Here is a 27,302-nt window from a genome sequence, read left to right on the forward strand (position 1 = left end):
TCTTGTATCCTGGCTAACTAAGTGATGAATAAAAAAATAAATAAGATTTGTGTGTGTTTGCATAAAGCACAAATTAAAGCACTGTTTTTTTTTTTGTCTGCAATGGAAAAGGATTTGAAACAACATTCACGCCAGGGTCAAATGAGTCTGGAACTCAATCAGCAGCGCCGTAAACATGACACCGTGGTTTATGTAGCGTCAGCAGCTTCTGATGTGAGTATGTGGAATAAAATGACTCTATAATATAACAAATGATCTCCCTGTGTGTGCAGGGGTTTTCTCCGGGGATTAGGTAAACTGGACACTCTAAATTGACCGTAGGTGTGAGTGTGAGAGTGGGTGGTTGCTTGTCTCTATGTGTGTCCCTGTGATGGACTGTCCAGGGTGCACTATGTCTGCTGGGATTGGCACCAGCACCCTCCGCAAACCTCAGGAGGACCATAAAGCGGTAGAAGATGGATGGGTGTCCAAATGTGTTTCGTTTTATGCAAATAAACCTTGATAAAATGCCTCTGCCGTCGTGCTCTGCGGCTACAGTGATTCACCGGTTGTCCTTCAGCTCCCTCTGAGGTATAAAACACACACACACACACACACACACACACACACGTCTTCCACTCTCCTCTGTGATGCAGTGAGCGCTGTGTCAGGACCAGAGCTGATGAAAAATGGATGATGTGCAAAAACAGCAACAGAGAGGACGGCAGCGAGAGAGTTGAACAGGTTCATGAGAGGGGGGGAGAGACAGAGAGAGAGGGAGCGAGGGAGGGAGGGAGGGAGAGAGGGAGACTGTGACTCATTTTAAACATCTACCTATTCATATGGCTTCTTACGATAACTCAGTTATTTTAGGATGTAACCTTTTTCCACCTATTTTTCCTCTGAGTAAATGATGCTGTTGTTTTACATACTGCAAAGCACCATGGGATAGGGAGCCATTTTGTTTCTTATCGTGCGTGCAGGAATTATGTCCAAGACCTGGTGCTGCATCTCTGTATTTGTAAAGTGTTTTATCAACAGTATAATAAATGAACTACAAGAAAACATGACTGTAGATTTGGCTGTTTTCAAACGTTTGCATTAGAGATCAGTGATTGTAGATGTCTTAACCAAAAAATATACTTTAGTGTCAAAATGCACATATATTTGAAAGGAAAATATATACATGTATACTGAAATATAAACTTAAAGAAGTGCATGTTAACCTGGAAAAGATCAAGAAAGCAACTGTATACAGAAAATTTATGAGGGTCAAAATGTATCACAAGAATCAAAACTCTTGGAATAAATAGATGTCTGCTTCTTAAAGTAAAAGCACTTAAGATAGGACATGACAAAGCTAAACCTGTGGTAATGATATTTAGTTCAGAGATGTGAAAGTAAAGATTCAGTTAAGTTTAAACTACATTTATTTAAATTAAGTTAATGTTTTGTTAAGGGTGTTACATGTGAGGGAAAAAAACAAATCTGTGATCAGACTGTGGATCCTGTGATGGTAATAATGGTACAGCACAAGAGTTTGCTGTTTTCTTCACTTAAACCTCTGTCATCAGTGCCTGTTAAAATCAGGCAGGAGGGAGAAATGAGGAACAATTGGCTGATTCATCCGTTTTTATGTCACACTGGCATGGTCGCCCCTTACTCTCTTTTACTCTCTCTCTCTCTCTCTCTCTCTCCTTCTCTCTGGACTCCACAGCCAGACCCTCTTCCACTGCAAAACGGTGCTCCACCTATTCCCCTGTTGGTTCCTTCTGCCCCCTTGTTTAGGGCTGCTGCACACAGGGGGCCCTGGGCTTGTCTCCCCCGTCCCATCCTCAATGGCTCCTCTGTGTGGTGACTTCCACCTCCCCTCCCCTCCCCTCCCTCGCTCTCTGTCTGTCTCTCCTTCTGCAAAAACAGGATAATCAGAGCCACTGCAGCGTCTGATCAGCCGCAGCTCATTATACAGGAACGTAGGAGCCTTAATCAGCGCACATTATGTAACGCAACAGGATGCTGGCTCATTGGAGTCACCTGCTAATGCTATTGTGACGGCGGAGAATACAGCATGTGATGCAGATCTTATGTCCAGGTGGATGTGACAGCGAAGATCTCACTGATCCTATTATTTTATTTTATTTATTTATTTATTTATTTATTTATTTATTTATTTAACCTTTATTTATACAGGTAATCCCACTGAGACACGGAGAGACACAACAGTTCAACGCAGAATTGTGGACAGGCAACACAACAAATAAAGGAAATGTGCGAAGTGCACAAGAGAATAAGATTTATTAAATGTATTAAATTAAAATACTCGGAGGAGGAGCTAATTCCCAAGGACGATCTCTTCTGTGACGTTTTACGTGTAGTTAGGATAAAAAGAACAGATCAAGAAATTAAGGAAGAAGACGAAGAGAAGCCATAGATTGTAAACAAAACATAGATTTGTTGCTTTGTCCGCTCATGCGTGCTGTGCTTCATTGACTATTTTTCTCTAAATGGGAACATAATTGGCAAAATTGACATCATGTGCTGTTGAAGAAGACCTGAAACCAGTGACTAGTGACCATTAACTCCCCAGAGAAAATATTTACTGACATTATGAATCAAGTGAGTAGTAGAGGCCTTCACTTTTCAAATTTAAAGGTCATATCGATATTTCTATATACACTCTACCATAGTAGGAAGCTTCCCCGTACACATGCACCATAAAGGCCTTAGATAACTAGTCATGTTTAACATTTATGACTCAAGAGAATCCTATTTTTTGCTGATGTGACTGATGTAACACGCTGCAGTCATGTAGAAGTGTAGTGTGAGGCGCGTGTGTCAGCAGACTGTGACATCACCGCTGGACACAGTTACAGCCTCAGAAGACGACACAGGGAGTGAAAGTGTCAACCAGACAGGGAGAAAGCATGACACTTCTCATCCCGGTCTAAACAAAACTGGTTCTACTGCCAGTAAAAGTCGTGTGATGTGTGTGTGTGTGAGCAAACGCACAAATCCAGAAGTATAGGACATAAAATAATTCCATTGTGACGACCTGGCGATGACTCGGACCGTCATCAGAGAACCCGATCTCGGATCGGATCTGAGTGATGTGTGTGATTTTAATCTGCTTAGTTTAACGTTGTTAAGAATTCTAATCTACTTATGGACAAATGGGCATGTGCATAATTCAAAATGGCAGGATTGGACTTGAAGACCCAGGGTCAAGGAGATAAAAGATAGAGGGAAAGAAAAGTATAAAATGTAAGACAATTCCATTGCAACAACATGATTCTAATTGATGGATCTGATTACTTTATTGTATTTTTCGACCAAATTGCATTAACATAATGAATGACATGTTTAAACTTGATAATGCATGTCACTCAGTTCCTCTGGCGGTGGATAAAACATCAAGAAGACATTTTTAAATATTCACAAGACATGTTAAATAATTAAAACGACGTTTTCTGCACTGTGGGTCACCAACAATGCAACTTCTCTGTTAAGGCACCACAAAAACAGCCACTTGTATTACAGACTTAATGCAATTATCTTGATAAGACATGAGGTTTTTGCGAGTTGTGGGTGACAGAGAGGAATGAGGAAGGTGTGGTCGGTTGTGGTGGTTAAAGGGTGGGGGTGGGGGTGGGGGGGGCGCTGTTGAAATTCCTCTGTGGAGTGAGGAGGATATTTATCGACTGTGAATCAAGCAGGACGGCTCCATCTGCCCCGAGTGAGCACACACTTCGTCCAAATATACACATTCTCTCCGAGCATAACAGCGTAGCTGCACAAACATGCTTTGATGTGATTTTCTCAAACAGCGTCAGCGTCCACATCCTGGTTTCTAAAACATCACTGTTTTCATAATAGACTGGTGCGTGTCACTCACAGAGAGAGAGAGAGAGAGAGAGAGAGAACACGACATGAAGTTCCTATAAATAATAGATAACCCCCCAGAATAGTTTCTCACATCATTTTGTCAGACAATTTCGCCAAGAAAACAAACACCAGTGCATGAGTGCTAGTGAAGCTAATGCAGGGCTAAAGCAGCTAAAGAGATACTTTCAATATTCGATAGTTTAGAGCCTCGTTTGGCTCCTTCTGTTTTTTTGGTTTTCCTTCTCAAAGGATGTCACTTGCATAGAAATGAATGACAAACATTTGAGTTTATGTGAAAACTGATAATAGAGCGTTATAGCAGGGCTCTCAAACTCAACCGCCCTGAGAGCCAATGAGCATCTAGTCTGGTCAAAAAATGATAATACGACATTTCATTGTGATATTGAAATAGCTAAAATGATGATGTTTATAGAAGTGAGGGAGCGAGGGTTTGACACCCGCTTTAAAGTATACAAGTGTGGCCCTTGTTTGCAGGTAATCATGTGTCTGTCCAATCTGTCTCATGGTCAACGTTAATAAACATTTGCGGAGATCAAATCATGTCCCGGTGTGAAGCTGTGGAGTTCCGGCTGATTTAAAACAATCAGCCGCTCAGTGGAAAACACACGCCAGTGCGTGAAAACGGAACAAATGTAAGGATGTTTTGACATCACCACCAAAATGCTAAGCTGCTTGAGCACGCTCTCTCACTTTTCACGTCTCCCTCAGTGTCATTTGACCTTTCTGCAAGGGGACCTTTTCAGAGCCGGGGCCACAAAATGTGACCCGCCGACCTCCCGCCTTAAAAAGTCAATAAAGCCAATCAGTTATACGAGGCGTGAACAGAGCAGGTGAAGAAACCTGCGCAGTCATTAGAGGTCACTTTCCAAATATTCATTCACACACTGCTGAACAATTTGCACAAGGGTAACAGTGCTGAGTGTGCACAATGTCACACACACACACACACGTATAGATGAAGGAGTGAGAGGAAAACATGTCGACTGATAAAGAAGTCAGTTCAGTTCATGCAAAACATATAACACAACAATAGAGACACTAGGGAATATAGAAAAACCTAATATTTTATAATTATTATTCATTTATAAAACTCTGAGGCAAAATGCTTGATTTGTGGTCATTTGATGGTTAGAAATTGAGTTTAAACAATGGACTGCTATAAATTGAATTAAATAAAAATGTTGTCAAATATCAGTTTAATGTTTTATTTTTTTAATGGCTACCCTGTATGAGGAAGCCTTTGTGACGCATAGGTAAAATAAATAGAAATGTGTCTATTACTCAATATCCTCACACCCTGGGAAAATATTATATTAATTTTCTGAACACTTAAAATTATTATTTAAATTTCACTCCTCATATTATTGTATATGGTCTCATGACACGAAATTGTTCATAGCTGATCATATGAACTATCATCTTTATTGACAGAGTTATAAATCCCTCAGTGGTGTCTTCACAGCCTCTGTGAGTGTTTGTAAATAATGCAGAGTCTTGTTGACTAACACTGTAAAGTCAGACTATGTAAATCTGGACCAGACTGAGCTGCTGCTGCTGCTGCTGCTGTTTTATTACTGCAGACAACTCGAAACATTACTCAGCAAAAAAAACAGCACGTGGAGGCTGACGTGCGCTGCAGCACGTTAGTGATGCGCACAGCAGATTAGAGGAGGAGGAGAGCAGGTGTGTTTGCAAACACGCAGGTAACTAACACAGGTTTGATGTTATTTAACACAGTGCCAGTGGAGCCACTCTGCAGGAAAGTGTGCGGGACAGTGTCAGTGCGTCAGTACCTTGGTGTCAAGGGCGCCTCCTTCCTCCTGGAGCAGCTTCACCTCCGCGCTCAGCTCCCCGGCGGAGGCTGAGGTTGACGCATCCTCCTGGCTCTTCGAGTTCTCCGCTCCCATGGTGAACAGAGTGATGGAAAGGGTTGTTTTCTGTTTTCTCGGCTAATTTCAGTCTGAAGAGCAACGAAACCTCCAGAGAACCAGGCAGATCACGACTGTGTCGCGAGGAAGGCGATGCGTATCCAAAAATGCGTCCAAAGCGGCTCTACAGTGCAGCTCCGCCCCCGGGGTGACCTGGATCTGGAGTGATGAAGTGTGCAGCAGGACCAGCAAACTCTTTGAGGACACCCACCTCCTCCTCCTCCAACACCTCCCCTCTGCATCACATGGAGTGCCCGGTGCGCCGTGGCACGCCTTGCAGCATCATAGATAATGGAGGACGCACAGACTGAAAGAGACAGGAGAGGACAGAAGAGGAGGAGGATGAAATAAAGGATTCAGACCTGTGGCTTTTATTTTTACTCATCCGCCCTCTGCAGAAAAGAAGGACAGATCTAATCTGAGAAATTAATATTTAAGATGCTCTAATCACTGACACATGAGAGAAATCAACCAATCCAATTTTACAAACAACACAGTTGGCCAAAGCACTGTACAAATGTATTCATTGATTTATGCCGTAAATGGGCATTAGTGCACGTTCATGAACGGAATCAGAACTACTGCCAAGTATGAGTGCATAAAATAGATTTTTAATTGTAGCTGTAAGGCCTAATTTCTATTTGTAGTCCCGAAACGGGATGACGTGACACACAGTATGGACACAGATATACATTTATGTAAATAACATAATAACACCACAAAAACATTTGCCTCAAAAGGGCTTCATAGTCTATGCAGCAAGTGACAACCTCTGTCCTTACACAGAGTTTACGGGAAGAACTCCCCCAAAAAATCCCTTTTACAGGGAAAAAAATGGGAGAAACCTCAGGAAGAGTCACAGGGGAGGGATCACTCTGTCAGGACACATGTACAGAAACAAGATAATCATATTTACAAAGAGAGGGAATAGAAGAAAGCAGGCTGTGACACACATGCTATCGCCATCTGGAACTGGTGGCAGCTCATATAGACATGAGACACAATAAAAAACAAAAGATAATAGCATTTAAGTCCCAAAAAGTCATACCTTCTCACATTTAAAGTCAGTCAGTCATCATCTACCGCTTTATCCTCCACCAGAGGGTCGCAGGGGGTGCTGTGCTAAATCTCAGCTACATCGGGCGATAGGCGGGGTACACCCTGGACAGTTTGCCAGTCCATCGCAGGGCCACACACAGATAGAGACAAACAACCATTCACTCTCACACTCACTCCTATGGTCAATTTAGAGTGTCCAATTTACCTAATCCCCACATTGCATGTTTCTGGACTGTGGGAGGAAGCCGGAGAACCCGGAGAAATTCCACACGCACACAGGGAGAACATGCAAACTCCATGCAGAAAGGCCCTTGTTCCAACTGGGGCTCTAACCCGGGTCTTCTTCTTGCTGCAAGGCAAGAGTGCTAACCACTACATCACCATGTAGCCCCACATTTAAAGTAATAAGACAAAAATAAAATCAGAAACAATTAAGATGAATTAGGCAACATCTTAAAAATGTTGTCATCGGCTAGAATATGTTTGTTTGATGGAGTGTGATGTGCGGAACAAGCTCTGTGTCGCCGACCGTGTTCGGCTTTGAATGTTAATTGCAGGTCGGGGCCATGTGTGTTTTGTGTGGAATTTTAGAATGCACAAATTACAACCCCACCGCTCAAAGCCAAGTTCTCACAGGCCTCGATGGAGGGTCCAAACCAAAAAAAAAAAAAACACAGAAACACAGCGTTATTTTAGTTAGACTGAGGAGGAAAAGATTTGAGCTTTTGTTTATAAACGAATACTCATTGGAGCAGCTTTAAAAATACAAGAAGGTGCAGCTTTAAGTCAAAAATAGAGGACTTTCAGACACTTTCTGACAAAACTTTCAATATTTCATTCAGTCTATTAACATTGAACATTGTGGATGAACGTAATCCCCCAGTGTCTCAGCGAATAAATTGTCATTTATAGTAATTTCTGCGTCTTCTGCCTCAGCAGTGAGTATCAGAGCCACATGACCGTGTCTCATTTCAGAAACCATGATGTTATCAGACTCACGACAGACACATGACGGACTATGATGGAATACATGGTGCAGACAATCAAAGACCATGTCGTACTCAAAGATCTTAAGTGATTATATAGATTGTTTGCTCCATTAAGCATCTGTTGTCCACGCCTGTCTTTTTCTAACTTGTATTTCTTGTATTTTGTTTCTGTTCTTTTTAATATTATTCTTATGTAACTTTTATTCTGCTGCGTCAAATCTCACCTTGGGGAAAATCAGTAAAAACATACACATTATTCACATCCAAGTTCACATGACTGCACTCATGCATGGATCTGTAATATTTCCCTAGTAACAGAATTCATAAGACACATAAGCAGCTTCCCTCCACGTTACTGCTAAAACAATACTGGGAGCTGCATGTTTTGTTAAAATCTCATTGGTTATTTGTTTATAAGGATCATTGAGACACAGTCACAGACAGACCTGGACAAATCATGTTTTCACAGAGCATGAGGAAAGCTGATTTTCACATATTCCAGGAGATTCATGTATTTACCTACCTATCATGGCAGTAAAGATCAGGGCGAGGGGAGGAAAGGGAGGAGAGCAGAAAAGCCTTTGTCACAGTCTGTTCTCTTCGATGAAACAGTGATGTGAGGGCACATTAAAAGCAAAATAAAGCATGATTAAATACACAAAAATGTAAAAGGTGGCGTTCTTTTATACTTACAAAACTGTTCCGTATGCCCACGAGGATTCAAGTGGCCTCTTAATCACTGCCAATGAAAAACAGAGCATGGAGTATGGAAACAAAAAAAGGGGGTCAGTCATAGATTTATCTAAACATGATGGTCAAACTGTAAGAATCACATCATCTGTTTTACCCTGAACATTACTTCCAGTTTATACAAGGGCAGCATTTTTAATGTAACAATGTAAGAGTGGGAAATTCAGTGGGGGGGTTTTCCCCAGACAGACAGAAGAATGTGGCCATGAGCTGATATCTGCTCAGGGCAACATGCACACAGAACTTCAGAGGAGGCACAGATACTTTGTCGCACACAGCAAAATTAAAGCTTTGACTCCAAAATGGTGGATGACTGAAAAAGGGAATATATTTTTGTCATGATGGAGATACTAAATGGGACCAAATGTGACATGATATACATCAGATGTTACCAAACCCAGAGACTGGGGAAAAAAGTGAAGCTGTTTTTTTTAATAGTACACACTTACATGTGGGCTGTGATTTATATATACTCAACATAGCCTCCATATGGACAAAAGCCTTTGAACACACCTGTCAAGTATTGAATTCAGGCCTATATCTCCAATGAAGGACAAGTTAGACATTTTGAATGACGCTATGCTTCCAACTTCCAAACAGTGCACACAGCAAGGACTATAAAGAGATGGTTTGACAAGTTTAGTGTGGAAGAACTTGACCGCACCGAGCCCTGACCTCAACCCCATCGTGCACCTTTGGGACGAACTGGATCAACATCAGTGCCCAAGTGCAGAGTGAATGAGCACAAATTCCCATAGAAACACTTCAATATCTTGAGGAAAGTGTGAAAGCTGTTATAGCTGCCAAAAGCAGACCAACTCCATATTCAAATGCTGTATATGTATTTGAATACATCATTGCAGTCCTTTTTGGCATAATGGTCAGACATGCCAATACTTTTGTCCATATTAAAACAAGTTACCCTGAACTGATGTGACTATTACCACTAAAAGGAATGGTTTAGATTTCGATTATTCAGCCAAATTAAATATGCAGATCACTGAAAGAGCAGATGATCTGCTGTGGGGAGAGAGGGAGAGAGGAAGAAGCCAGGGGGGCAAGCTTATGACCAGCTAGCTGTTTGGCCCTGAATTCCCCCCAGTTATGCACACCACACTTTGTAGACAAGTATTTACCAGATTTTTGGATGAGGAAGCACCTTTTTAAGTAACAACTGTTACCCAAATCACAATAATTCAATTGTGACACAAGAAAATTTTGTGCACAATATCTTTTCCAACGATTTTATAAATACTATTTTGAATAGGTTATCAGCCACAGAGGTGTATCCTACTGCTGATTTAAAAAAATTTGCAACTGTATTTGACAAAAATGAAATCTCTGAGTAGCAAAGAGACTCTTGCACATCGTCTAAATGTTTCAGTCCTAGACTTTCTCTTTGCTACTCAGTGATAAGTTTTTCTTTCTTAAAAGGTTTTTTCCTGTACTAATGAAATCTAAAAATTTAAAACAACCAGGAAGCCAGTGTAAGGAGGCTAAATCTAGAGTTGTGGTCATATTTATGAATGTCAAAAGCCTGGGTGCTCAATTTACATAATCTCTACCATGTGAACAAACACACAGGGAAGCAGTTTTAAACAATGAAAGCAGGATGCACAGACTACTGTAATTTACAGAAATTATACCCTAATTTCCGAACCTGAGACTTTCTGTGGATCCAGAGGTCTGAGCAGTCGCCTGCTTTAGCCACTCGATAATCTAATCCAGACATTCTCCAACACACCTGGACTGGAGTTACCAAGACAAGTGAGGGGACCTGTCCTTGGTACTGAAATTGACCCATTTAGAATAGTAGCTTTTAGTAGCTAAAAGACAAGAGCTGAAACAACCTGAGGTTTCATCAGAGTGAGGCTTGAAATAAACAACTTTAACGTGACAAACGTGAGGGATATTCCGGCACATTACAAAGCAATGACAAAGTCTCCTCCTCATCAACACCAGGTCTTCAAATCTGTCATCAGTTCCAAACAAGAGGCTTCAGTCTCTCCATGTCCATCACACACACACACACACACACACACACACACAGTACACACTACTGTATCAATGAGAACATTCCTGCTGCTCTGACTGTTGTTTAAAATGCCAGATCCTGTCTGATGGACACAGAATAACAGAGTAAGCAGGTGTGGAATGCCAGCTACGACAGGCACACACATGTACATTGGATACATGCCACACAAACACCTCATAATGACAGGTGCTGGACCCCTGGGGCAGGGGCCTGGGGCGATCATCATATTAATAGGCACACGTCCAACCCAGGCACCACCTACACTGGAAGAAACAAAACACAAGAAATGTGTGGTAAAATTAGTGAGAAAGACAGAGAAATATTTCTTTTTTTAAGCTTTTTTTCTTTGTTTTCTTTGAGAACCACAGGACAACAGGAAGAGAACGCAGGTGGCAAAACAACAGATGGGACTGAACCACGAGTCGACTACTGGGTGTGAGCGAACACAAACACGGCTTTGGAGGAAATGTTTATTTGCCAGGAACATTAGACAGTTGAGAAACACTGTTGTCCATAACAGGAACACTAAATAGCAGTAAAATAAAAACACTGATAAAAAACAGACACACGGAATGTTGACCGAAATGATATCAGAAAATCAAAAGTGACCAGATTGTATTGTGACAGCAGTACATTAAGAGGGCTGTATGTAAACCAGCCCTCACCTGAGTGACAGCAACATAGACAGGTGAAAAGGTTAACGTCTGTTGTGTTCAATGCTTCCCAGTCTTCTACAGCAGATGAAGGACAATGAAATGAAAGTAACCTTGATTTAAAAAACAAAAAAAAAAGAACAGCTTATTCATGTTCAATACATACTGACATCATCATATAATAGTGTACTTCAGCAAAATCTCAAACATGGTATCACAATTGGGAGTGCAACTTTAGTGATTCTCACCTTAGACATTAAGCATGTAACGACATGTAAGACACGGATGTAAATAAAATGACTGTTTTGTGCGTACATCTGCGGTAAATAAATACACAAACCACACATTTTCAGTTGTAAAAACAGTTAAGGTTAAACACGTATATAAAAAGGCTGTAGCTGCCACTTTTTTGACATAATTGTGCAAATACAGTGTTCATTCGTCATCTTCTTCATTTGTTGTTTTCTCTTTTCTCTGAAGAACACGTCACTGTAAAAGTGGGAAACATTAAAGCAGCTGGAATGAGTAAAACAAACAGACATTTTCTGTCAAATGTGCAGAAGATGGATGAGTTTCACGGCACATGAATGAAGCTGAAGAGGCGATGAAAACACAGCTGAGAGTCTGAGCCAAAAACAAGATGGTGAATTTCACCGTTGTGAGAGTGAGAGAGTGCAGCCTCAAAGACTCAAAGGCTTGGCACTGAGTGAATGTAATAAACTGAAGTGAACTCCAGGGAGGAAACAGCCTCATGTAACAAGTCATAAAGACAATAACTGCCAGTAAAATATTTATACTGGTACAACGCAGTTTCCTTTAGATACGATATGTGGATAAATGGGACAAAATACTTTATATTTATATGCACGCAAGTGGGATGATACATTATGTGGACATCTGTGATCAGAACAGCCCGGTGATCTCCTCTGTGACCGGGTTCAGGTCAATGTCGTAGAAACAGGGGCGAGTTGGCAGACCAGGCATGGTGCTCATCTGAGGAAACAACAAAAACAGAGGATTAGAAGACAGAGGCAGATGAAATGAAACTTTCTCAATGCAAAAATCAAGATGTAATTCTCTGGCTCGTTAAACTGTGTCGGAATCCACTTTTACCAGCAGTAAGTGTTTTCTTTCAATGATTTAACTGAACTCCAAAAGCATACAACAGTTATTATAAACTACTATCAAACCATTTACAGACACTTCTAGCACCACTGTGTCCCATCTTATCTCATTGTTTGCTACAAATGACACACCAAACCATGATTGAAGAAAAGCCACAACTTTACCTTTAAATTGTGCAGTGTTTCAGCAATGAACTGAGGTACAACTTTTCTCTTTAAAAAAAAGGGGGGGTCGCATAACAATGTCTGCAAAAAAACGGCACTTATAAGAAGGAAAGATATATAATCTATATAATAAGCAGTGGCTCATATTGAGGCCTTTACCACAACACAGCTGTTAGACATGGTTTTTGAATAAAACCTCACATAAATGAGATGGAATGAGATGAAGCCCTGCTGGTTCAATGACTATAATCTAGACTCATTTCACTCCAGAGAGACAGATGATCTACGTGTTGACAACCTCCACTTTAGCAGTGATGGATTAAGCAGCAGACAGTGGTTGCTTTGTTCTCTTTGTCATCAAAATATAGATAACAAAAGGCTGCCCTTAAAGTGAGGAGAATGAGATGGTGGTCACACGAGCTGATGAACTCATGGTTCACGATCACTGACAGAAAAAAAGAGGAGAAACTGCTGGCTGTTTCAGAATCACACTTTTGAGTTTTCATGTGTCCAACAAGTGGAAAGAAAGGCGAAAAAATTTAAAAAGGTATATAATATAAATGATAGCCCATGAGGACCATTAATAAAGTAAACTCTCTTCAGAATAAATGGAATAAATATGGTTCTGTCCACTGCTGTGTGTGCAAGTATGTGAGAATCTCACTGCTATTGTAGCAAAGAAACAATAAAGTAATATAACTAGGGGATTTTTTCTCTAATGTAATTTGTGACATGGACAGAAAAGAGCATGTGAATGGAAAGTGCAGTCTACGAGCACTTAGAAGATGACAGACTTTTGCTACAGGCTACACTTAAAAATCCAAGGCTTTGTCTAGGTGTCAAAACTAATGTTATTGGAAACTTTTGAGTCAATAAATTTGCTACACAACAGATGAAAAGAAAGTGACTTGTTTGCATGCTGGAATTCATCAAAAGCAACAAACCAGTGACTCATAAAACACTTTTCCCTTCCCCAAAAAAACCCAGTTGGCTCATCCAGTCGAAGCTGAAAAGTAAATCATCTTGCTCATTAGACATTCCTTGCATGCCTCCTTCCTTATGACCCAAGGCCAGCTTTATGGGCCCATTAGTGGAAATGAGACAAGAGTAAGTGAGCAAACAACTTCCTGTCTGCGGAAATGGAACTGTGCAAGTAAACGAAGGGACGAAACGGGGAATGGATGCGTCCAAACCTCTGACAGAGCTTGTTTGTGACTCACTCCGATGTCACCTGTGACGGATCTTTCATTACAAATCAATAGGCTTTCACCACAAATGACTGACTGCTGCATTATATCACAATCTAAATGAATCTAAACACAATCTAAACACAAAGAACATTTACTTTTCAAATCAATATTTGAAAAGGCTGAAATTCATAAATTAAATCCAATTATTTAATTTCAGCTATTTAGTTTCAGCTTCCCTGTATGTGCAGTTTGATGTAGACAAAGTCAATGTGGATTTTAAAATATGAACCTAATAAGCAGAACTTAACTATTTTAAAAGCAAACCATATTAGTCCAATATAACATCTAGAAAAGCCCACATTCAATGAAGCTTTTTAGTGAAGTAAGACAACATTTAAATGTTTTAGGTCCAGTGTGTAAGAATTAGTGACATCTAATGGTGAGATTGCAGATTGTAATAAAGAGTGGACCCTTAGGGCCGAAAACACAATGCTTTAAGAAGAATCTGCACAAGTTTTCTATCATATCAGCTTTTTATCCACACAGAATCCAGATTTTGCGATTTGTGTATGCAAACAATGCACAATTTTGGGAAACAATGATGTCATAGCCCACACTCAGGTCTGGCATATGTACTACAACATGAAGAGTCGTTTTGGGGGGTTTCATGTGTATGACGAAATTTTTTGAAACGATGCGAAAACGTGTTTAAGAACAAAAGAGGAAAAAAAATTGCATAGTGTTCTACACAGTTGTGTTCCCATATCGCATCCGGAACTACGTGGCCTTTGAATACCAGAGAGAATGTTGTTCTTCATTGGCTCAATAAGCTTCTCCTTCAAAATGTAAAACACACTCTCTGTCCTTTCTGGCTGCTGTAGAAAAATGGCAGCCTCTGAAAAGCAAGGCCCTTGACAAAAGTATACTTTAAGGGCTGATTCGAAGGCTACGAAAACAACTTTTATTCTTAACTGATTATACAATGAATGATACAAACATACTGGGTAGTGTATTCAGTTAATGCCAATAAACCCTCCTAAAAGTTACACACTGGACTTTGAAATGAAAAAGGTTGTGGGTGATATCTTTGTGGAAGAACTGCATTTGACAGAACTAAAGAAAATATCTATTAAGTCTTAACACCTTTCTTCCATGAATGGTAGGATGTTAATTCAGATGCACACACAATTTCCATCATATACCTCGAGGCACTCCACCAGTGTCTCGACCCAAAAGACGCCTAAATGTACAGACCAACTGTTTTGAAAGCAACAAAAGACGCTGTGTTCTGCTGATCTGCCTCTCAAGCCTGAGAACAAGCTGGCAATCACAAAAACACAAAACACTCCGTGGCTAAAGTTGGGACCTCCACTCGGCCAAATAAGTCCTCACATTATACCCAAACACAATGTGTCTTTGTCAGGGGAAAACCCAAACGTGACACTGTAGCTGGATTTCTTACCCCCACTGATTTCGGAGAAAGTCTACATCAACAAACAGCACAATTACTACAGAGGATTGTGGAGATTATGAAACAGAATTCACGAGCAAACATTTGAAGATTAGAGGGAGGGAAGTTCAGTGTCTAATGGAAGTTAACTTTCTATAGTAATGCTTGTAATAATTAACTATCCCCTTAAGAATTTGTATTAACTGTTAAAGAGAAGTAAAGCTTTGAAAGTCGTTGACACATCTTTCTAAAAAGATATACACACTATATTGTGAAAATTGTTTGAAAAATGTCACTTTTATCAATTAAAAATACACCTGGATTTACTGAGCTTGTGTTCTTCCTTTAACTGGTTGACATCTTCTCAAACATTAACCAGTTGTAGCCATGTGGAGCATGGAGTTGTTGTTTTTTAATAAATCTAAACTGGTTCGTGTTTAATGGTGCCGTGGAGGGCCATTGTTCTGCTTACGACCCCTCCCTCACATTTCTGAAGAGTGACATCAGCCCCTTCCTGATTCTTTACCCTGTAAAGACCCTACATCTCCTCACGCATGCAATCATTGCCTTGGGAGTTTTGCTGGTGGGAACATTCAACTTCATCGAGTCAACTGTGACCTAAAAGTTTGCAAATAATTATACGTGACACAATCAGATAGATTTTGATTCAAGTTCATCCGACAGTAGAGAGGGGGAGGCATGTAGTTTCTCATTCCTGCACATTTCTATGTTCCATTGTGAATCTTTTCTACCAAAGAGATGAACAGAAATAGTGAGGTGTTAATCTACTGGCCATTTACAACCATACTACACACAGTCAATTGGTAGCACCTTGTACTATAAACCAAATAACTAATTAGAAAAAGCTAGAAAAACAAAAGGCAAACCTCGAAACAGGGTGGGATGTGGCTTTTTGTAACTTCAAAAACTCAAATCAGTGGATCAGACTGGCAGACAGGGACTAGGCTCAAGAGTTCAAAGAATGATTTGGGTTATGTGTCACAGTTCAGGGGTCATCAGCGTGCCAGCGGCACCATAGGCCACAGCAGATCAAAGACTTGGTTGAGCCAGTGGACAGACGCCACACCAAGACACAGCCAACCCTTCTCAGCATGCCCAGTGTTTGACACCTCTGCCTCAGCCTATCAAAGCCCAGCCCTCGGGGGACACTGGTGAAACAGCGGGATGCAAAACGGTCAGGAAGCAACTTCCTTCCTGCCCAGCCCATCATCAACCAAGAGGTTCCAATGAGCAGCTCTAACCAGCTCAGTAATATGGTGTCAGGAAGTGCAAGGCAGGACCAAAAACATAAATACTGTTGAGATTAAGTTGAGGAAGGACGGACCAATAAGGTATCTATAGGAGCTAATTAAACCTATGTGGGTAAACAGCTACAAAACAATCAGGAGGAATGAAAATAACACATCTGCTCTGTCACACTGCCTTGATTTAAATTGTTAACTTGACCAACGGAAAGACGTCAGCTACTGCTGATGAGGAAACACACAGCAACAAATCACATTAGCATGAAATACCACAGTGGCAGAATAGATTAGACTTTATATACAGCTGAACTTAATTTCTGCCCACAACAAGTCATGACAGCGAGTAGCGGGAGATTTCACTGCTTGATCTGGAAACTACAGTAACAAGGTAAAGGTTGTAAAATGAGATGAATGTCTTGTACAGTACATTGACATTCATAGCTGTTCCTGGCTATGGAGACAAAAACATCAAAATGCTGCCACACAATTATTTAAGAAATGATTAAGGAATTATTAAATGGTGCAGACACAAAAAAAATTCAAGAAGTAAAAGTCAGAAAATAACAACGTATATACAGAAAAGTCTATGTATTTAGTGGTTTCATGTGATCCAATCAAAAATGTGCCCCTTTATATGCGGCTGGTGTAATCTAACGTGTTCCATTTCTCCGACTCTGACATCATTACTAATTTTACATACCAGTACTTCTAAAAACCTGTGCGTGTAAATGTGACAGAATTGTCAGAATTAGACTGGTGCCTCACTGGATGCTTGAGCTGCTTGTCTGCGTCATGCTTTTCATTTAGAGACTCAAAATAACAGATAAGAGAGGCCACACTGCCCACATGGGACATGCATCTCAGGTGTCACACACAAGTAATAGAGCTGCATGCACAACTCAAAATTGTTTATTGTAGACCACATACCGCTCCCACAAGTGGGAAGATGAAGCCAGCCCCGATGCTTGCACGGACTTCTCTGATTGGCAAAACAAATCCTGTGGGTGCTCCCTTCTTGTCAGGCATGTGGGACAGGGACAGGTGTGTCTTTGCCATGCAGATGGGCAACGAACTGTAGCCCTGGTTATTGAGGAAAGAAAATTTAATAACGGATGTGTCAGTAAGGAATGAAAGTGATACAGATACAGAGAGAGGGAGAGAAGAGATGAGACTTGCTGAACCTTTTTTCCCCACATCATTGATGCAAACAGTGCCATTGATTCACACATTATCTGGACCTCAAACACAAGTATGAAGTGATGAGCCAATCAGCTTTTTATATCATCAAACCATAAAGCAATTATTGATTAATGGACAAAACAATATGCAGATCTGTCCCAACATTACATCCAGTTATCTGCTTTAGTGTTGCAAAAATGTTGAAAAAACAAAGTTGTATATTCTTCTTGTAATGGACTTATTTCAGAGTAATTTACTGTTGCTGCAGCAGCAGCAGCAGCAGCAGTGATCTCACCTGTTGATTGTAGTACTCTATCTTGGCTTGGGCTGCTGGTGACAGTTCAATGTCATCTGCTCCGTACACTTTCTGAGCAATTGTTTTGATCTTCTCTGCTATTGGCATCTACGGGAAAGAGAGAGCAGGTGGAAACACATCAGTCCTCCAGCCTCCAGGACAATATGGCAATAATTTAGTTCTCATCATAGAAAAAGCGAGAATGGAAGTAGTTGGATGATATGCACCACACAATAGAAGAGGCTTGATGTTTTAGAGCGAGATCTACACATTATTTCCAGAAAAATTCTTGAAACAATGCTCAAAACACACCCTCTTCCACAAGGTCAAGTTACTGCAGTAGAGAACCCCCAGGACCCACCCTTTTGACTCAAACAGCATCAAGATTTGATAGATTCCTCTGTGCACATGACCCATCCTTCCACACAGCTTGGTGCAAATCAGTTGAGTACCTGCATAATGTGATCACACGCTATCACTTACACCCCAACTCGTCCTTTTTTGGAAGAGATAAGAATTATATAATTTCACATATTTTCTTTAACTTGACGACTTTCATTAGCCGTCGACTTATTGTATTCTAATTGTTGGACTTGTGGTTTACAGGCACGTGTGTCCATTATACAAGTGCATACGCAGACTCACACAAACACGTGGCTCTAACAGAATAACTTTATTTAAGTCACAACTTCACAAACTCACTAACTCAAACCAGCTGATGTTTCAAACCCTTACAGTGCTGCAATATATTATTGACTGTGATCATTGGACAAACACAGCATGCAGGATAGCATTTACAGCTTCAGCTCTCACCTCTATGTTGTACAGGAACTGGAAGTTGCTGGGTTTGTTGGCAGTTTCATTCACAGCATGGGCTAACTCTAGAGACCCTCGACCACCGTGTGCCCAGTGGTGACAAGGCACAGCATCAGACGCGCCGCACTCCTTTGCAATCTGACACACAAGGTCAATCTCCGCCTGGGTGTCTGTCCTGAAGAATCACCAGAGCTAATATAAGCAATGTCTGGTGGCCTTAACATGAAATTATGCATTTAAAGAGGACAAATAACAGTGCTTTTGTGGATTATTATTATTATTATTATTATAATAATAAATCAAATAAACGACTTGTCATGGAAATGTCACGTTTTTTGTGGATGTAGGTATGTCCGCAGGCATCTTACTTAAAGACATTGAGCGCCACCACGACTGGTACCCCGAACTGATGTGCAATCTGGATCTGCTTTCTCAGATTGCTATGGCAACCACCCGCAACCAGACTCAGATTCTATAGAGGAAAGAGACAAAGGAAGAGGAAATGCCACAAGAGCAAAGGTCAGGTATGTACGGATATAATTCAGTTTAAATTCTAAGTAATTGTAAAATGTACAACTGCTGTCTGTGCACCAAATCATATAAAAGGCATCATGACAAAACTACCACTCTGCAGCAAGACTGATAGTAATGTCTAGCCGCATTAAATGAATGTATAATTATATGAATAACGGCTCTATTTTCGAAAATGTGAAAATAATACACTATTTGCTTACAATTACTTGATAAGAATCGAGAAATTGATCTCCTTTGATAAAAACTTGCAAACAAATGGCAAACAATTGGATATTTCCGTGAAAAGTGGAACGACATGCTTAAAAACACAGCTTGGTATGCGACTCCATCTTAAGAAATAGTTTTGTTACACTGTCAGCAAAAAAGAAATCAGTTATTTCAGTCTATGTAACATTTCATAGTTTAGCTGGAGCTATGTCCAGAATTTAAGTCACCCCCAAGCATATGAATTCAGCTACTCGGAGTTTGACCCTAATAATCGAATCCTGACCCTGAGTGTGAGCTAGTGTGAGCTAGTGTGTGTGTGTGTGTGTGTGTGTGTATAGCCACAGGCTGTGAGCAGTAAGGCCATACAGATCCCATAAATTAATTTCCCTGGCTCTGTTTTCCCCAGTACTTCTGGTTCTTGTTACAGGCTTCACAATTAACCTTTTAGTATATGGCTTCATTGTTTACTCAGCTGAATCTGCCTGAGAGACCAGTGATTCAATCTAAATATCAGGTATGGACACACACATAGACCAATAAAAAAAAAATACCCAAAAGAATCCCACCTCTGCTCAGCTTAAGCCTATTTAAGGTTCTATTTGCACCTAATCTAAAATCTCCTGATCAAGTTAGAGGGTGCTGAAAATCAGATACTTACATCACCAGCAGAGATGATAATATGGTTGTCATGCATTAAACATACAGATGGAATTAAAAAAAAAGGCAATACCAACAATATATAATCACTTGCTGCTGGATTGCTTTGATTCTGAAGAAATAAGCACATTTGCTCCAGTGGGCTTCACAAATGAGCTAAGAAAAACCTTCTCTGATTTTGAACTATGTCTATATTTGTATGTCAATACATTGGTGTCACTTAATATGAGACTTTGCAGTTCCTACCTCATCGATGTACTCTTTTGGAAGAGGTGTGCCTGCTGAAACCTGGGGAAAAAAATGACCAACATTCACAAACTTCAGCAATGCAAAAAACTGTCTTGTTTTAAAAACTTGTTTTTTTTGGACAATACATTTTGTTTGCCATGTGGAACTGATGTTTTCTAACCTTGGTTCTCTTTATATAAACTAAATAGATTTTCATAGGGTGAGTCAATCAAATTCTTTTTGTGTCAAACATCTCTAAGCTTCAAAATTGTAAATGGAACACTTGCCAAGCCTATCAGAAACATTTTGATGCCATTAGCTGCCTTTAGTATCTGCACTGAAGCATACAGGCGTACAGTATGTGTACATTCTCTGTGACTGTAGGAAGGGGTGGCAGGTTGTCCTACAGGCTGGAAAACTAATGAAAAACAGCTGAGCTGACGTTAGATACTAATACGTTAAGAGCATGAAACCTGAAACTGTTTGATGTGGGATGCAATAAACAGATTTTCACAAAAATGTGCATGTAACTTTAATTCACAATGCATATGGGATCATTTGTTCATTTCTACTGAGTTAAGATCATAAAAAAAGCTCATGACCTTAAAAAAAAAACCTGTTACTCTGTTACTATGTTGGTGATGTTCTCGTCACTGATTACTTAATGCCAAGGCATCAGAGATTATTCATTGGTCAAAGCTATTAGATTAAGGCAAAATTACGATTCAGTAAGCTTTAAAAGACAATTCATTGCAGTGTGTTTTGGGAACAGTGACATGTTAACTCACATTTGGGCCTCCTCCGTGCATCTTCAGTGCTCGAATGGTTGCAACCAGCACCACCACATTAGGTCGCAAACCTGATGCTCGGCATTTGATGTTGAAGAATTTCTCCATCCCGATGTCTGCTCCGAAACCAGCTTCAGTCACTGTTGGAAAATGGACAGCATGTTGTTAGACCCAGCACAACAATACAGCATGTTAACTTCATGTTCAGCACCTAAGCAAGTTAACAGTGGTTACATGAACATGTTGGAGCAGCATGTTTGAGTCATGGGTTGACTATTAGTGCTCTATAACAGACAGATGACCTTTGATAGAGACAACCCTACACACAAGCCTCTTGATCTGGCTCCAAGTAAAGCAAATAGTCCACCTAGAATGACAGCCTTGTAAGATAAGATTTCCTGTTACGGTGCAGTTTTTTTCTCTATAACCTGATGGAAATAGTGTAATATGAGCCTGGTGGAGGGAAAACATAACTTGCAGTTGTGTGTCTCTATCAACCGCTCACCCTTTCAGTTTCCTGCTTTATGGTTTGGAATAAAGGCCAAGAAAAAGTATTATCTTAGAATATTATGCCAAAATTGGAGTTTATTTATAAAAATCAAGGAAGACCCTAAACAAGGTTTTAGCAGAAGAGATTTAGTGTGGATATTATGGTTTTATTATAAAGCTCTTTTATTTAGTATTTAGCTTTAAAGTTATATACCAATTATTTCAGCTTCTCCAGACCTCCCCTCCACTCTTTTTCAGCCATCACACTTATATTTGCCATAGAGTTCTGGATGAATGTATCCACTGGTGAAAGGTGTATGCTGCTGTTAACCGTCATGTGTGTGCCGAGTACAACAAGAAACGGCTAATCCTCTTAAAATTTAATTCAATTTTATTGAGGGATACTCAGGAAATGTGACCAGGAAGCATGAGCGGAAGCAAATTAACTGTTTAAAATGAACAGTAATAAATGATGTACATCTCATTAACATGCTTGTTTTGCATGTGCACATTATTCTACAGTGAATTCACACTTAAAGCAGACATGGTAGTTCAAATTTATGTCAATTCCTTCATAAAAGAAACCGTATTTATCAAGACTAGATTTAAAATAAATCAATCAAAAAAATCTATATCTATTAGCTATTGTTAAATTTCTTCCACCAGAGACTAAAAGTAAAACGACTTTCCCAAAGGAAAGAAGCAAACAAGAGAGCAAATTGAGTAGAAAGATGAGAAATCCCTCTAGAGAAAAGTAAAAAAAAGTGACAAAGTTTACTATTAATTGGGCTGAACACAGACACAGCCTGCCAACAAAAATCACGTGGCGTATTTGTGGGATTTTTCCATAATGTTTGCGTGATTCCCCACCAAGTGAGAACATTCATAGCACACAACCTCTGTCCATGTTACACACCATGCAGCAGGAAAGTGACCACAGAGGATGTCAGGAGGAAACACTTGCACGCTTCCTGTTTTGTGTGACAACCTTGAACGGTGCAGAGAGCAAGAGGGGGGGAAAAGGTGAATGTTGAGCCAGAGACGGAGAGAGGGAAATTAATTTATCAAAATACTGGTAGCAGCCCAATGGGCCAATAAGAAGGCTGAGGTAGGTTTGACTAGGTAGGTTAAATTAATTAAATCAATCAATCAACTATCTACTTCCTCATAACAATTTTCAAAAATAAGCTCTTTAACCTCAAGGATTTTTTTGAAATTACAAAATATTCTGCCAATCATTTTGCTGTTCCAAAAATATTTAAGCCGAAAGTCTTTATGAAAACAAAGTTTATTAATATTATATATTAATATTTTGTTGTGTGGGCTGCATTTATCATCCCCTTCACAGCTGAAATTCAAATATTACCAAATAGTTTTTTTTAAACTGAGGTTAAAACTGTACCTGTGCATGATTTCAGAAGAAAACTGACATGAAAGGGTTTTCAGTTTATATTTTACACGCTGAGCCATCACCATTACTCAGCAATCACTTTGTTTAGAGCCTGATGATCTGATGATTTGTTGCTTTAATTCGGGAAGGCTGTTCACTGTGGGAAATTATACAATAACTCAGCCTCGGGGGTTAATGATTCAGAAATCCCTCACATCTGGCATGAGGAATTTACTCCCTCCAATAACAGCATGTCTCCATTTTAAAACCAGATTTCAAAGGGACTTGAAGGACCCAACTATAATACTGATCATGATGAAGCATTGCCCTAAGTATGTTCAAACACACCCTAATGGAGTTCACAAGAAGTTCATGTGTTTCATTTGCTGCATTGGAGGAGCTTTCTGAGACAATTCAACTGAACAGTATATCACTTAGGGACATTGTGGTAGTTTACATAGTTTGGGTATCATTTTTGTAGTTGTGGTCATTCATTTCCACGGTTCCATTTGCTCTTATAATAATGCTGTACTCAGTTTAACAAACTGATTATGTGTTTGAAAACAGCTGCCTGCTTGAAACACAACTGATGAAGAAACCAGTGAGAGTGAACCAAAACAGCAATAAAGATGTGACTGAGTAGTAAAACAAAACAAGCTACACGTTGCAAACAACAGCTGAGGAATACAGCTGGGTCTGGTGGTAATTCTCTGTGGGTTTGTCAGTGAGAGTGACCTTGAATGAGACCTTTCACATTACATAGTAATTTGATCAAGTTTTCATATAAAAATGCTTATTAGAGGTTTAAAGAAGACCCAACTAAGGCAGGAAAGAGGATGAAAGAGAACTATAAAGTCATTAATAAAGTTGTTGATTTACTTATTAATCACAGTGGTTTTGATAATCTGGCTGAATTGTTTGCAAATCCTCAATCTGTTACTCTGAAGACAGTAATGTTTGTAAGTTCTGAGAAAAGAGCCGTGGGCAGGCTGTGGGAAAGTGAGAGGGTGAGGCGGGGAATACAGGAATCCCAGTTCCTTTTGGAGGAAGAGTGGGGAGGTTGAGTTCCTGACATACCTGAGAGTCAGGTAACAAACACAGCCGAGGGAGGGAGGCAATGAGATGGGCCGATGGAAAACAAGAGGGACGGAATTTTAAAAGCACATATGAGCCTCCCCGCTTCTCTGCCATCGTGTTGTGAAACCCAACTCTCTGCCCACGCCGTCTACACATTCACCCAGTTCACAGATGACAGCTTGTGTCAATGTTATTGTACTCCTTTTACCGGTTATTGCCGTCAAACTCACAAAAATAACATGTCTTGCATACACATAAATACAAACCTTGAGGGGATTTGTGTATTCATCAAATGCATCCCCAAGCCCCTCCAACCCACATACATTCCAAACATATGTGGCCAAAGTCAATATGACAGTGAGATAGTAGCAGGATAGATGGACAGGTGAAAGTGGAAATACTTAAGTATGCTTTGACATTCAAGGGATTAGTGTGGTTTACTCTAAGAAATTCCATGGGCACTTAAGACTATCAGTCTGCTTCCTTTCCTCTTCTTTCACCGGTTTCCTAGAAAGTTACGGAGGAGCTGAACTTGAGGAAAGTAGTACAGACCCTCATAAAGACGTAGTATGAGCTTAAGGCCACAAAACAGGGAAGCAACTTGACAGTCATGATGTAAGCAAACTGCAAATTATTGTCGACTCTGCCTTGCAAAAGGAAGATTTTGCCATAAATCACTCCACATCCAAGAGTCCCAAACTCCACACTTAACATCTTGTCTGTTGTTGTGTAGTTGTGCATCTGAAGTAGCTTATGTTAGTGATCTGTATGCACAGACAGTGTGTTCTCACCAACAAAGCCATCCTGTCCAACCAACTTCAAAGCAAGCTTGTCTGCCAGCACTGAGGAGTTGCCATGGGCGATGTTGGCAAAGGGCCCAGCATGGACAAACACTGGCGTGCCCTGCAACAGCGAGAAGGGAACACAAACATACAGGAGGTGAGAAAACAGTGCAACCCACAGCGTCTTACCCATCCAAGTTTAAATAAAGGACTATCAAGCTCTTTGACATAAAATGCAACATTCGTCAGCCAAAGATCCTTCTTAAAGTATTGAAGTGTGAATGCACTTTCGCTGGTGCTCTGTCTGTATAAACAGTGGGCACAAGTTAAGAGCTATTTGACTGGCATGACTGCCAGACTGTAGCCAAGTTTCCTTCCCTGCTGATTTGGATTACTCCCTAAAGGCTGGACACACATTCAGACTACAAGACCACTTTAAGTGCAGGTTTCGGAATATTGTAGATACTCACACCAGCACAACTACTTTCACTTGATATTCACAAAGTGATGTTACATGTACAGATGTAAACATGAGGGCGATGACATGTTTATTTAGATATATTGGGAAAAGCATTATATTAAAACAATATTAAGCCCAATAATTAAAAACTGCATCTTGGAAAAGTTCAATATTGTGCTCTTTTGATCACTGTGCGTGTTTCAACGATTATTTTTGTGTTGCCAAAACAGATTTGATTTGTGTGACAATATACACAACAAATGACCTCATATAGGTTTTCTACAAATGCACCTACTGTTACCCTTTGTCCACTGAGGTGAAAATGCTGCTTTTCTCCAACAAGCAGCAGATCTATCCCATAAAATGTAAGCTTACAGGCAACAGTGCTTCAACTTCAGCTTTGAATTATTTCAAATATATTTCACAGGGTGCATCCAATTTCATCAACCAACAGAGTCACCTTCACCAGCTAAGATCACAGTCCTTGCACTGACATGACAGATTTTAATAAGGGAAAACAGACAACATTTACCATTGTTACACTATCTGTGAATTCCTTCAAATGGAGGAAGAAGGAAGGATGGGAAAGCCTTTTACAATTTTCTGAGCTTGTTTGCATACCTCTCCCTCTGCTTGCATAAACAACCTCCCCTTGGGGGAGTAAATCAACCATTTAACAAGGCTCTGACGAAGGCTGCCACTAGTCCATTTGTAAACAGGTATTATAGATTACAACAGCAACTTAAACTGCAATGACACAAAGACCGCATTCATGCTGCAAACAGAAAATTAGGTAATAGATGGCCATGCAACAGAATAATGATCAAAAACATCCTTTTAGTGTTTATTCTATTGGAAATACAACACACGTCATAAATTGCATGGATTTCCATGTGTGTTTGCAGCTAATGCACTTTTCACTCTTTCCACATCTGCTCATGAGGGAAAGTGATTCAGGAAATACATAAGCCTCAACGGGGTAATGACAGTGGAAATAAATGAGGGGTTCAACATGTCACCGCTTCAACTGGTCGACTACAGGGAGGATTATATGAAAACTAGGAAAGGAGATGGACAATAACAGGAAGATTCACTATTTCCTCTTCATGTGGATCTCTTGTACTGTCCATCATGCCAGCTGCAGAAGAGAGACTTGCTAATAAAATATTCCCACGACAGGACTTGTGTCACATGTCAGACTGTCCAGACTATAGTATGCTCTCCAACTCTCCAGGAGGATACATGCTGTTCTGTGAGACTACACGTAGACAGGATGTTTAAAAAATGCAAAGAATGACTGAGGTTCGCTGAATGGACACGTAGACAAGGGATGGGTAAAAAAAAAAAAAAAACTATCCTTTTTCTTGTCGTTTCCTCCAAACCCTGCTTCATCTGAAACTACACGGCAATGCATACTCTTAAAGACAAACATTCCAGCTTCCATATGCCAGCTCACGTCCATCAGTGTTTGACATACACAATCAGAAGGACACACAGAGCACAGGCGGTCAAACTTGATGGAAATTTTGCATGGAACACGGTCGATCACTGACCAAAATCACAGGAATCACACACAGGAAACTGTTCAACACATGACTGCAACGCTTCCACCAAAAAAACGAAGTAACTAAATCTCTGCTGATTGCAACACTGCCCCATCTACAATGAGAAAACAGACAGTATGTGTTTGTTTTAACCACCCCATCACCATGTAAATCAAGATTTCTATTCAAAAACCAACAAGGAAAAAAACAAAAAACAACAACTGGAAAGACAAAGCTGTTATCAGATGTTAACACTGTGACAAGGACAGTTGCCCATTTAAATGGTGTATTCAAATGATGACTTATCTGTCGATGGAAATGTACTGACAAGAGTGTAAAGAAATAAACAACTGATCCCTAATTAGG

The 27,302-nt window shown here is 40.2% G+C and overlaps 2 protein-coding genes across 2 annotated transcripts in view; both read right to left on the reverse strand.

The window, feature by feature from the left end:
• The window catches only part of akap12b (A kinase (PRKA) anchor protein 12b), a 41,879-nt gene extending 35,894 nt beyond the window's left edge, over positions 1-5,985 (reverse strand). Inside the window, exon 1 of the mRNA XM_044049746.1 lies at positions 5,676-5,985. Coding sequence (XP_043905681.1) covers positions 5,676-5,789 — 114 coding nt within the window. The 5' untranslated portion in view covers positions 5,790-5,985. The remainder of the gene's footprint in view (positions 1-5,675) is intronic.
• A 5,114-nt stretch (positions 5,986-11,099) lies between these two features.
• The window catches only part of mthfd1l (methylenetetrahydrofolate dehydrogenase (NADP+ dependent) 1 like), a 28,868-nt gene continuing 12,665 nt past the window's right edge, over positions 11,100-27,302 (reverse strand). Inside the window, exons 20-27 of the mRNA XM_044049783.1 lie at positions 24,942-25,053; positions 21,195-21,334; positions 20,425-20,466; positions 19,149-19,252; positions 18,778-18,955; positions 17,965-18,072; positions 17,418-17,570; positions 11,100-12,289 (exon numbers count right to left, since the gene is read on the reverse strand). Of these exons, the coding sequence (XP_043905718.1) occupies positions 12,200-12,289; positions 17,418-17,570; positions 17,965-18,072; positions 18,778-18,955; positions 19,149-19,252; positions 20,425-20,466; positions 21,195-21,334; positions 24,942-25,053 (927 nt within the window). The 3' untranslated portion in view covers positions 11,100-12,199. The remainder of the gene's footprint in view (positions 12,290-17,417; positions 17,571-17,964; positions 18,073-18,777; positions 18,956-19,148; positions 19,253-20,424; positions 20,467-21,194; positions 21,335-24,941; positions 25,054-27,302) is intronic.

This window comes from Solea senegalensis, linkage group LG17, assembly GCF_019176455.1.
Source record: "Solea senegalensis isolate Sse05_10M linkage group LG17, IFAPA_SoseM_1, whole genome shotgun sequence".
Taxonomy (NCBI): Eukaryota; Metazoa; Chordata; class Actinopteri; order Pleuronectiformes; family Soleidae; genus Solea; species Solea senegalensis.